Raw genomic sequence first — 12,110 nt, forward strand, 5'->3', positions numbered from 1 at the left:
TTGCTAATTCTAAAAATTCTGTTGTATTTCCTTTGAGAAACATATTTTAGATAACTCATCATCCGTTACCAAGCAAACAGTATTCTCCAATGTATACACACTTGGAATGACTAACACACCGAATCAAAGCAATGAAACCTAGTTTTACATACCCTGGAAGTGCCATGCATAAGCCTGCTTTCAGTAGAGGAAAACTGGCATTCTGGGGAGGACTTTTCTTTAGTCTTTCCATCTCTTAATCTCTGGCCAGTGCACAGAATAGAAAGGTGGTGTGCAGAACTCACGCGTGGTCTAAGAGATGTGCTGTCTCTTGGCATAGTTTTTAAATGTGCTGTTTACATATAGTCAGCTCCAGGAATGTAATTCTTCAAGGAAGTGGAATCTAATCATAATAATCTTCCATAACTCCTTTTGGAAACTTTAAATTTTATTTAATTTTAAATGCTTCTTTCAGAAGCATCTTCTGAAAAGGCCACAAGGAGTCTTCAAGGGCCAGTGACAGAAAGCTGTGATCTCCCACTAGACAGCAATGCATGCAATTCCTAAAGCACATCCATAGGTTACTTTTTGCTTTTCCACTTGTTTGCCAAGGAATGTATGGATATATGCACAATGCCTTTCTACAACCTTTATATCTACAGGGACATGGCTGAAGAGTAGTTTGGGACTTGTGCAACAAGAAGGAAATCAGTTGACTTGGACTTACATTGCCCCTCAGCTGGGCTACTGGGTTGCAGCTATGTCACCTACGATCCCAGGTAAGATGGAATTGAATTTCATTGGTATGTCCAACGTTGAGTAATTATTTATTTATATATAACGTTTATATTTTTCAGAATGACCTCATCTGAGATGCCACAGCTTGATCAATAATGGATTATTAGAAAACAGAAATCTGAAAGTAAAGGGCTAAAATCTTTTGGGGAATGTGGGGGGCAAACGTTGTGCTCCAGTATTATTCTGATTGTGCTAATCTCAGAACCATTTCAATGGGAAACTTTTAAAAGTGTTCCTGCTTCGATGTGTTTGTCACCACTGCCTGGTAGAGCCATTGCTAGAAAACGAGGGGAGGTGTAACATCAGTGCGTTGGTATCCAGCAGACAGAAAAACAGTTGATACGAAGTTTCTGTACAGAAATTCTCAAATTAATGGGTTCACCCCAAACCAACATCATCCTGAGTTAGAAGTTTACTGATGAATTGATTGTAATCTTTAATATGCTGAAGATGCCGATGTTGCCATGACATCGGTTTTGCTTCATCTTGGTGACTACTTAATTTATACCAAGAATAAGGGTAGAAGCTGCAGAAAGTGTTATTAGCAGAGTGACGCTGGTAGATGGGTTTACTGGTTGCCATCTGCAGGACTCTTTGTGTAACACCAGAACTTCTGAACTGTGTTTTACATGTACCGCTGTGCCAGTGGAGATTATTAATGTTGCAGTTTGCTCTTCCCTTTTCCTGCCTGTGGCAGCCTTAATTTTATTAGTACTTCAGCCATGACAGATCAGAGATAACCTCAGTATAAATCAATCCAACAAAGTGCTCTTCTTCTTAGAGATTTTCTGCGTTGGGTTTTCTGGATGAAAACCAAACAGTGGAAAGGAAAATGTTCTTGTCTTGGCTGTGTGAACTAAATAAACTCTATCTAACCAACAAAACTCTTTGATTTTAAAGTCTGCTTGGATATTCAATGTAGTCAGTTCATGCTATGTACAGGATTTGGGACTTTTGCTGTGTTATTTAAGATTATATTAAATGAAACTGCTGGAATATTCAGCTGATATACTGCAGATGAGAGGTTAGATAGCTTATCCTGATCTGCACTGCACCATCACATTGAATGTAATGGAATTTTACAAAATAACTGTACATAAAGAAAAAGGAGCTGCCCTGAGCAAATGCCACAGACTGTAAGGAAGTTACCAGTCATGAAATTTGCCCCCTAATTCTTTAGTTAGGAGGCAGCCTGTAACTCATGGCAGGAGGAGGCCTACTTTTGTCCTTGCGGTTTATCTCGTATGGCAGAATTTCTGCTCATACTGTACATTTTCTTCTTTCTGCTGGCTAGATCAGAGTTCCTAAACACTTTGTTGCAATGAAAGCAACCTCTTCATGAAAAATTCAACTGGTTTTTCTCTTCTCCCTTTTACGTAATCTCCTGAAGCCCTGCTATCAATCAGTCATGTAAAGGTAGTAGTGGGATAGCATGTATAAATATTCAGATTTTCCAGCTGTAGTCTAGTTGATGTTGTTTGAATCAGGCTAGTGTATTTTCACTTATTTTGTCTCCTTGTTGAATCTATTTGGATTTCTTATCTGAAGAAATGGACAAAAATGAGCTTTGTGTTCCTAGCAGTGGCTCTACAGACCACTCAAGATCCACAAATGGGGTTTTAGAAACCTCATGATCTAGAACCTTAATGCTGTTCAGTTGTGCTGTCCTTCACAATACAGGCGTGTTACTCTGTCAGCTGGTGCTGCACCTCCTTACCTGCACATGGAAATTTGGGCCTTTATTTCAAAATTGTGAGAAGGAATTGACAAACTGACAGAGTTACACGTGCATAATTGTGAAGAGGTGCTGTCCACGCGTGTGCATTTGTATGTTAGAACATTTGCTAAGCATTATTGAATCCTGGAGTTACAACACTGGTTTGCTAGCGGCTTGCTTTTTTAAGCTACTGAAGATCCGCTTGGCTTGGCTTGATCTAAACTAAAGAGCACCAACACATCTTCCAGTGAATCCTATACTGCAATGTATGTACTTGTTAGTGCAAAGCAAAGCAAATGTTGTTGGAGAGAAGTTGTTAGCGACAGTGCTGCTATGTGCATTACAGTGCTGGAAGATGCTGTGATGACTTCTCTCCAGCAATGAGAGCTTTAGTGCACTGTGTCAGCATCAGGACCTGGAAGGCAGCATTCACTGATGCATGCTCCCATTGAAACTAACTGCTTTTCCACAGAATGATTTATTTGGACTTGCAGTCATGAAAACCAGCACACGCTTTCTCCACAACTTGCTCCCTTCTTCAGAGGTGGTCTGCTCAATGGGCACCAGGGCTATGAGCGGTGGTGTTGCTCACTTAGCATCCTGATAACCAGGGAAGATGTCCCTATCTGTTTATATTGTTCCTCTTGTTTGCAGGCTGTTGCACATCTAAGTTCTCTTTTCTGGCCTTCCAGGTCCCGTTGTAACGCACGACATTACCAGCTATCACACAATGTTTCTTTTGGCAATTTTAGGAGGGATGGCTCTCATACTTCTAGTCTTGCTGTGTCTCCTTTTATATTACTGCAGGTAAGATTTGCATCCTCACTACTTAGGTCATGTTGGAAATTAAGCTCTTTTTGTGCTCATTGCATTCGAAGCTTATGTGTTTAAACTTTTGTACTTGGGATTAAAAAAAAAAAAAAAAAAAAAGAAAGAAAGAAAGCATTTCTGAAAAGGAAAGAAATATTGAAATCAAATTTGATGTGTTCCTGGTTATTTGCAGTATGTGCATGCCCTGTCTCTGGTTGCATGGTAGCTAAAGGAATCTGAAAGCTGAATGTGCACATCGATACCTGTGTTCTCTAAAACTTCCTGTCAAAAACAGGTATTGGTCCAAGATCTCTGTAATTATACCTGTTTTGCGCTTGGCCAACTGACCTTTTTAAATCCTGTCCTGTATTACAAAGATTGTTAAACTTTTATCAGCAAGTCAGTGTTAATGAGTGATTTTGTGTATGCCTCCTGCAGGCATTTGCTCCAATTTGTAATTAGTGTTTGAGATGTTTGCAACTGACATAAGTTGCTCTGTAGTTTTATCTTTGCTGCTAAGATAAGGTTTTAATTGGGAGGTTAAGTAATAAAAGCTCAATTCCCCTCATCACTAATCACTGCCTAAAAGCCTCCCCTTAACACACGCGCTGTACATGTTCCTGCATACAGTAGTCCTAACTGTGTAACTCTTTTGTTACTGGCTTTTTTAGAAGAAAATGCTTAAGACCACGTCAGCACCATAAGAAACTGCAACTTCCCACAGCACTGGACACCTCTAAGAAGGATCAAGCAACCTCTATGTCCCATATAAATTTAATATTTTCACGCCGTGAGTCAGAATTTCCTGGCGGGCTCTCTGTTGCTAGCAACGGGCACACTGAAAGCTCAGGTGCAAAGGAATTAATCAGTGCTGTCCACATGGAGATGGTATCACCTAGTGGAGAAGCAGATATGCATACGCCTATGCTCAAACACTCCTTCAGTACTTCCCAGGAGTTCAGCTCCCGAGAGGAGCTGCTCTCTGACAAGGAGAAAGACAAGAGCAGGATTTCCTTGGATGACCTGACTCCCAGCGGGTCTCTGAGAAAAGACTACCACAAATCAGCTGATAGTTTTCCTTTAAAGACAAGAAAATCCACAGAAACGGCTGAAGGCTACGAGTCCCCCGGCAAAGATGAATACAGGAGAAGTTACAACGCTATGCTATCTCAGCCTTTATTTGAAAAGCAAGAGAGAGAAATTCAAGTATCTATGAACCATATTGCTACTGGAAGTAAATACAATATTCAGGAGCAAATATACCCCACACCTTCAGCTCCTGAAAAAGAGCTGCTGGACTGCAGACCTACTGAATGTATGATGTCTCGTTCAGTTGATCACCTTGAAAGACCTACATCTTTCCCTCGACCAGGTCAGTTAATCTGCTGCAATTCTGTTGACCAAGTTAATGACAGTGTTTACAGAAAAGTTTTGCCCGCGTTGGTGATCCCGGGTCATTACATGAAATTACCAGAGCACTCTTTCGTTAGCCAGCCGCTGGTTGTCCCAGCTGACCAGCCCATTGATCTAGAAAGACTTCAGGCTGAGCTGCCCAATCCTCACACACGGCTTTTCCCACACCCCCCACAACAGTTGCAGCCCCAACAGTTAACATCACAAGCAATATCTCAACAGCATTTGCAAGATGCAGGTGCAGCTGAGTGGAGCCAACAAAACGCTCCCATGTCCGAATCTATTTCCATCCCCGCCTCACTTAATGATGCGTCCCTGGCTCAAATGAATAGTGAAGTGCAGCTTCTTACAGAAAAGGCGTTGATGGAATTAGGAGGGGGAAAGCCATTGCCTCACCCTCGAGCGTGGTTCGTTTCTCTAGATGGACGCTCAAATGCTCACGTTAGACATTCGTACATCGATCTCCAAAGAGCTGGGAGGAATGGGAGTAACGATGCCAGTTTGGACTCTGGCGTTGACATGAACGAACCAAAATCTGCACGAAAGGGAAGAGGAGATCATCTGTCCGCGCCACAGAGTCACCCTCCAGTGCAAGAGCACCAGCAGAGGGAGCGGAAGGTTTCGGATAGCACAGCTTACACGCAGCTTGTGTATTTGGATGATATGGACCAAAGTGGCAGCGAGTGCGGAACAGCGGTTTGTAGCCCCGAGGACAATGCTCTGCGGTGCCTACTGGAGGGCGCCAGTAAGAGAAGTGGTGTGCAGCTCCCCAGCCTGCAGGAGGAAACGAGGACTGTGGATACCAAACCAGAGCCATTAACTAGTCCTGAGCATGGAACGCCAGGTCATGATGAGGAGGAGGATGAGGAGGATGAGGAAGATGACCAAGGTGAAGATAAGAAGAGTCCTTGGCAGAAACGAGAGGAAAGACCACTAATGACTTTCAACCTAAAGTAAGCTATTGTGAAAATCCACCATTCAGTGGAGTATAAAATTGCCAAATATTCTTTCTGTGGAAGTGCTTGATTTGTATTTTTTTTTTCCTTTTTCTTTTTTTTCTTTATTTTTTGGTTGTGGAGAGAAAAGAGAAAAAATGAACTGTGGTGAGCAACATTGGAAAGAACTGCAACGCATTACTGTGTAAATGTTAGAGAAAGAATTAAAATCATTCCTCTGATTTGACGGCTGCCTCCAGTGAGCCAGCCGAACAAAGAGTGTGGTTGTTATTTCATATACTTGATGTCGGTCATCCAGGACGTTGAAAATACTGACAAATCGTTTTGGTTGGTTGATGACCTCAATCTCCTTAAGAATGGGAGCTGGTAAAGCTTTTGTTTTGTAGGCCAATTTTATGTTGATAATGCTACTGAAAGTATCCTAAAAACAAGAGTTTGACACACGGTGTCCAAAATTGTGCATTATCTCAACGGAAGGCTATGCATTGCTGCTTTTAGTAATATTTTGCTTATACTATGCTTTTCTTAATTTTACAAGTTGGTTGTAAACATTTTATGTCCTTTATTATAAACTACTCAGCAATTTATTTTAATGTAAAACTGCAGGAAACTTGAGTAGCATCCCTTAGCATTGAAGCCTTTTTATGAAACCAAACTGAACTTTGTGTCGACTAAGATTCCTCCAATTCTGGTCCCATTTACTCAAAGTGCCTTTTTTACAGTAACAATGAACAGTCCCTTCTTTTGCTAACTCCTTTTAATTGACCCCGTTTGGGATTTTATAAACTTCTGAACTTCTACCTTTTATTTTAAGCTGCATGCCAAGAGCCCCCCTTTTGTGCTGAGCATTTCTCATTTCAGTACAGTGTATTCTGTAGCTATCATGTATATTGTGGATTCTGTTTAGCCAGGGTAGACTTAGAAGACATTTTAAAGGGCCCAGAGTAGCCAAGAAGATAGTTTCATTGACTGTATATATTGTTAGCTTCCTCTGGAATCGTGTGAGCTGATCATGCTCATAAAATGGACTGTAGGCCGAGCAAGTGGACTGAATGTGTCTAGAAAACTTCTTGAAAAGAAAAAAAAATGTACTGTCCTAAAGTGCCAGAATTACTCTTCTGTGCTTTCTCCATACAGAGCTGCTTGGTTATCCAAAAATTATAATGGAAAATAAACTGAAAAAAAAATAATCTTTGTGGGTTTTTTCCTCTGTTTATGTTCATCACCTTATCTTCTGTTATTTAATTAGCAAAAGGCTTTGGTGTCTCTTATGCTTACGTGACTTAGTAACACTTAGACTTTCTTAAGCGTTTCTAATGAGCTTCAGCCAATACTGAACCGTAGGCCTCTTTTCAGACAAGCACCACCCTCCGTTGTGATAAATACTTCACTATTGCTTCAGTGTCAGTGCAGGCTTTGGAAGTGAAATCCCGGCGCCAATGGGCTTCTGTGTAGGATCTGCTTCTCATGGGAGCAGTTTTCATGCTGAGATTTCTGTGGGTGGCCGCATTGTCTGGGCACTGCTGACTCTGGCACGAATTGGGTTCAAAGAAGAGGAAGAGTGTGTGACTTCGACCCTCATGGAGTCCTTCGTTGACATTCGATCGTGTTTCATTCCATTATTTTTACTCAGCATTACCAGCAGCCACACTTAATGCAGCGAGTTATGATGTGAACTCTAAGGTGATAAGAGAAAGTATTCTATAGTTCCTGTTTAATTTTTAATAATAAGCCTTGACTCTTCTTTTTTTCTGTAGATGTCGAAGCCAGTGTTGTAATTTCCGTCCTAATGAATGCATTAATCTGGGAGTCTGGGCTCAGCCCGAGAGCTGAATCCAGATCTCATGGGTCCCAGTCCAGCACTCATCTCCATCCACAAAACTAAATCCCCTCTCTTCTGTTTTGGTTCATGTTGCACAGTGGTGTGTCTGTCTGTCTGGAGGAAACATAAAGTATTGCTGTTTGTGGAGTGCCCTGAATATTGAAATCACCATAGAAGCAGTAAGTCACCTTCTGGTGGTCCTGTGCGTTCCAGGTCTTCCTGTTCCATTCAGGAGCTTTGCTGCTGACCATAAGCGAGCTGGCTCTGTGCTGTGGGTAACTTTATGTCTGTCTGCTCAAGGTCATTGAACAGCCAAATCCTGCCTGCTTCAAAGGGATGGTATTTATCAGGTTTCAGTCAGTGCTGGTGATACCGTGTCACTAATCAGAATGCTGTATCAAATGAGCATTCGGTTACGATTCCAACCAACTCGAATTACTGTGCGATTTCATTTTCAACTTTCTGTTCTCTTAAATCTGTAATTTTTAATTACGTTCTCGTTTTACGGATTCCTTTGCAAAGTTTCCATCTTTACTGTGTTGTAAAGTGAAATTGTTGCTATTAAATTGCAGTGGATTCTTCCTTTAATTGTGTCGGTTTGATGTTCGAAGACATATTTTGGTGGTCTGATAATTTCTGGTTCTACTATGGCAAATGTGTGTGAACAGCCTCACTGTGGATATCTGGCAAGACTGAAGAGTTATGGTTGTTTATTGCTGTGTTATCACCGGCTGCTTACCAGCTTGAATTCGATTTTACAGAACAGGAAGCATAGGAAATGTCAGCCTCCATGTGGACACGTGTTAAATCAGAAGAGTGCCGTCAGTCAGGTGATGAGGTGAGATCAGTGCATCCTTTGCACACGCTTTGTCTGATTTGAAGTCCAGTGACAAGTTCCTTGTTCTGAACTTCAGATGCATATTGAGACCGACTTTGGAAATACACAAAGACAATTGTACGCTGATAGTCCAAACCCAATGATTGGAGTGGTAAGAAACAGCACATCCCGCATGGGTTTGAGTATGTAGAACATTACAGGTGTAAATGAGCAAGTGTTCAATTCGTGTTTGTTCTTTCCCTAGGAAGCTCCACGTTTGACCAAAAAAAAGACGTTTTTTCTTAACCAATGAGAATTCACCTGAGGGTTAAGACTTGTGACAGCACTGTACCTCGTGAAGTGCCAATGGAGCGTAAGCTGTGCTGTGTGGCGTGGTGCCACCCGTCCATACACCCTCAGCAGCATAAAACAAGAAGCTGTCAGTTTGGTTTGCTGAAATGCACCAGATTAATTTATGAATCTCTGCTGTGGTTTGTGTCTCAGTGTTTGAGATCCCGACGGTCACCGTACCTATCTGCCACCTGGCGGTGAGCTGCTCAGCTACCAGAGCCAGAGCTGAAAGGCATTTTTGGAAGTAATTCAGGAGATAAATGCATGCGGTATTTTTATGGCTGCGTATAAAGCACAGTTTATGGTTTCAGTATAAACACAGTTATAACTTCAATAACAGCAGTAGGCAGCTGGCACGGGACCATCACTTGTTGCTTGGAACTACAAGAGATTCAATCTGCTTGGGAGCCCTTGCCCACACTGTACCTGCGGTGCTTCTCTGCTTATAACATCTCTGTTTATAACATGCATGAGCCTTTTTTCCTTACTCGCGTAATTCCAGCTGATAAACTGACACCTGGTGCTGTCTTCTGTTTGACGGTGAAAGCAAAGTATCTTGTTCTTTTTAGCAGTAATCCTCCAGTACCCACAGACCATCCGCTCGCTAAGTGTGGCACCTGCTCTCTTATCACTTAACTGAAGTATTTTGTGTTGATGTGCATTAATTCTATGAATAAACAGTTAGTCTGTTTGATCATTAAATTGCTCTTCTGCCTTGGGAGCTTGCAGACACTGGGAAGTGTGGTGACAGTGGGGAGCTACAGCGGAAATACGTGTTTACAGTTTATTTTTGTAATTGTGGGGTTCAAATAATGACTCCGACTGTGACACCCTAATGACATTTCAGCCATGTTATTTTTAGGTGTTGGTGAGATTGAGAACACTCTCTGCCTCTCTCCGTCTGTGCCACTGGCTTTACCTGGATTGTAATGCCTCCTAATCCTGTCCATAAATGAGACAAGCACAGTGCAGCAGCCAGGTTCCCACATACGAGGGTTAATTGCCTTGTGAGAGCTGGATTGGTGCTTCAGCCCTTGAAATCAGCAAACTCAGCCTATATAAACGTGTGCGTGTGCATGCACATGCATGCGTACATACATAAATGTATTTAATATAAAAGTTGGCTTAAATGCAAACTTAAGCATTTGGAGATCAAGCAGTGCCAGAGTAAATGTTGTTCATCTGGGCTGACTGGAAAAACCAGCAGAAGAGCTCATCAAGGTTTGTATTAATTAGCTTAATTGTTCCTGTGGTCTGAGATCGCAGCTAAAGCCGTACTTGATGCTGAGCTGTGCTGCGCTTATTCAGTGAGATTTATTCATTTATTTATTATTTGCCTACTAGTCTGGACACGATGCCTACGTTTTCTTTGTTAATAAAGTTTCTCTAATGTCCTTCAGCAATTCACTCTGCAATTGGTAGAACACTGGGTGGAAATTTCTGTTGTAGAAAATTCTCAAGGGGAAATTCTCACTGAAAAACCTCCAGACATTTTGCATAGAAATTGAAGAACTGTCACAGCTGATTCCGTCATTTCTTCGCAGAGAAATTCTGAGTCCAGGAGACCTCGTAATCCAATGCAGTTCTAAAGGCAGTGGGACACATCCTGAACAACGCTGCTCATCTGCTTCTAACCACCCAGGAGGTACAAGGAGCCTTTGTTCCCATTATCTGATGATCTGATTTCTACTTCAATGGGATGCTTCTGGTCTGAGCATCCTCAAGGATACTGACAGTGATTGTCTGTCAGCTGTTGTGGAAATGTGGGAAATACCCAGAGGCATCAACCCCGTGAGCAGGGTGGGACCCCAGGAGCGTTCTGCTCATCATCAAATAGAGTTGTCACCCACGGTCCACTTGTCTTTGGGCTACATATCCCAGGACTGGAAGAGCTCCTTTCCAAATAGAAGCGTCTGTTGGATTAGGTTAAAGCAAATAGGTAACGATACCGAAGCACCTGATAGAAACACCTTTAGTTTGAGGGTTGGGGATAGCGAGACATCTAGATCTCCTCCTCAAGCCCTGGACTTCAAAAACTATTCCAGTCTATTCATCAAGGCTTCTATCCCGTTTTCTGATCTCTGTTACAAGGTATCTAAAACTGTAGAATACCTCAATGCAAACCAGTCACGTAGGAGATCTCTATCAGTGATAATAACCCCCGTGGGATAAAAGTCTTTCTATCCTTATCACTTATGCCCTTCAGCGTGAGGTTTCCTATGTCTTGTTCAAATTTTAAATGCTATAACATGTTTGCACTGTGCACGTCAATGTCTAACCCCTATTTAATGCTGTGTAGGCAGCAGCCCTGGCAAATACAGGCACCAGTAGGTGCTTCATTGCAAAAGGTAGTGGGAAACATGGAGGAGGTACGGTTGTTCACTGGGTTGTAGTTAATCACAGAACCACAGAATGGCTTGGGCCAGAAGGAACTCTGGAGTGTATGCCTTCCACTAGTCTAACACCCAATCTGCACCACAAACCGTGTCCTACACAGTCTGACCTGATGGTTAATCTGCCAGGCAGGGTCTGACAAAGCCATGTAGAGCTGCTGGAGTACAGCCTGCCCAAGCCTCAGTCCCTGCAGGCAAATGGAGGTGGCTCTTCCCTCAGTAGCCCAGCGAGGCTTTGGATTTCTGTCAGCACTGCAGTGCTCCACGTATTTGGGTGTTTGTAAAGCCTCAGTCTCAGTGCTGGATTTTGCTGTGGGAGTCACATGCTGCATCACCCCAGTCTATTTGTGGATCTGAGCCTATATTCATATGCTCACATTTAAGCTGGCTGAAAGCCTCTCAGAATTGTAGGCAAAGGTTAATTTTGTGTAACCAAGGCGAGCTCGTGGCTGTGTCTAACAGAAAGCAGAGGAAAGAAGCTGGAAAGTGAACAAAAATGGGGAAAACTGGGGTGGTGCAGAGAGTCCCTACACACTGCTGTGACAGTGCACGGTGATGTGGGATCCTCTGCCAGGCTGTGAGCTGCGTTACATGACATAACATCCGCGATATCTTCCTCACATTAAATGACTTTCAAGAGGGTGACAGAGATAAGGAGAAATTGCAAGTGGTGCATATTATTCTTAGGTTTTAATGCAGCCCTTGGCAGCTGACCATGCCAAGCTCTCCAATTCTGAACTCCATCCAGAAATCTCAATGCGACCCTGGAAATCCGCAGAGTTCAAGCAATTACTGCAACATTCTATTCTCATTCTCCTGGTTTTGCATTATTACGATTCTGGACTCCAATTTTTCCAGCATGGAATCTGTAGAAATAAAAGAGCCCTGGAAGCAGCGTGATTCCCTCCAACAGCCCCTGGTCCCTTCACAAACCCCTGATAACATCACGGTTGTGTTCTCCGCAGCTCTGCTGTGAGGCTGCTTCCAGGGCTGCGTGCCCATGGGGGTGTGAACCCTCCCAACATCAGCTGGAGCGATTCGTGCTGGGTGTCCT

General features: G+C 42.7%; 1 protein-coding gene across 4 annotated transcripts in view; it reads left to right on the plus strand.

Moving 5' to 3' along the window:
* FAM171A1 (family with sequence similarity 171 member A1) overlaps positions 1-8,083 on the plus strand; it is an 82,398-nt gene extending 74,315 nt beyond the window's left edge. For all 4 annotated transcript variants that reach the window (XM_015853417.2, XM_015853418.2, XM_015853419.2 and 1 more), the window contains 3 exons: positions 642-758; positions 3,187-3,301; positions 3,976-8,083. In XM_015853417.2, the coding sequence (XP_015708903.1) occupies positions 642-758; positions 3,187-3,301; positions 3,976-5,674 (1,931 nt within the window). In that variant the 3' untranslated portion in view covers positions 5,675-8,083. The remainder of the gene's footprint in view (positions 1-641; positions 759-3,186; positions 3,302-3,975) is intronic.
* The last annotated feature ends 4,027 nt before the right edge of the window (positions 8,084-12,110 follow it).

Source organism: Coturnix japonica, chromosome 2 (assembly GCF_001577835.2).
Source record: "Coturnix japonica isolate 7356 chromosome 2, Coturnix japonica 2.1, whole genome shotgun sequence".
Taxonomy (NCBI): domain Eukaryota; kingdom Metazoa; phylum Chordata; class Aves; order Galliformes; family Phasianidae; genus Coturnix; species Coturnix japonica.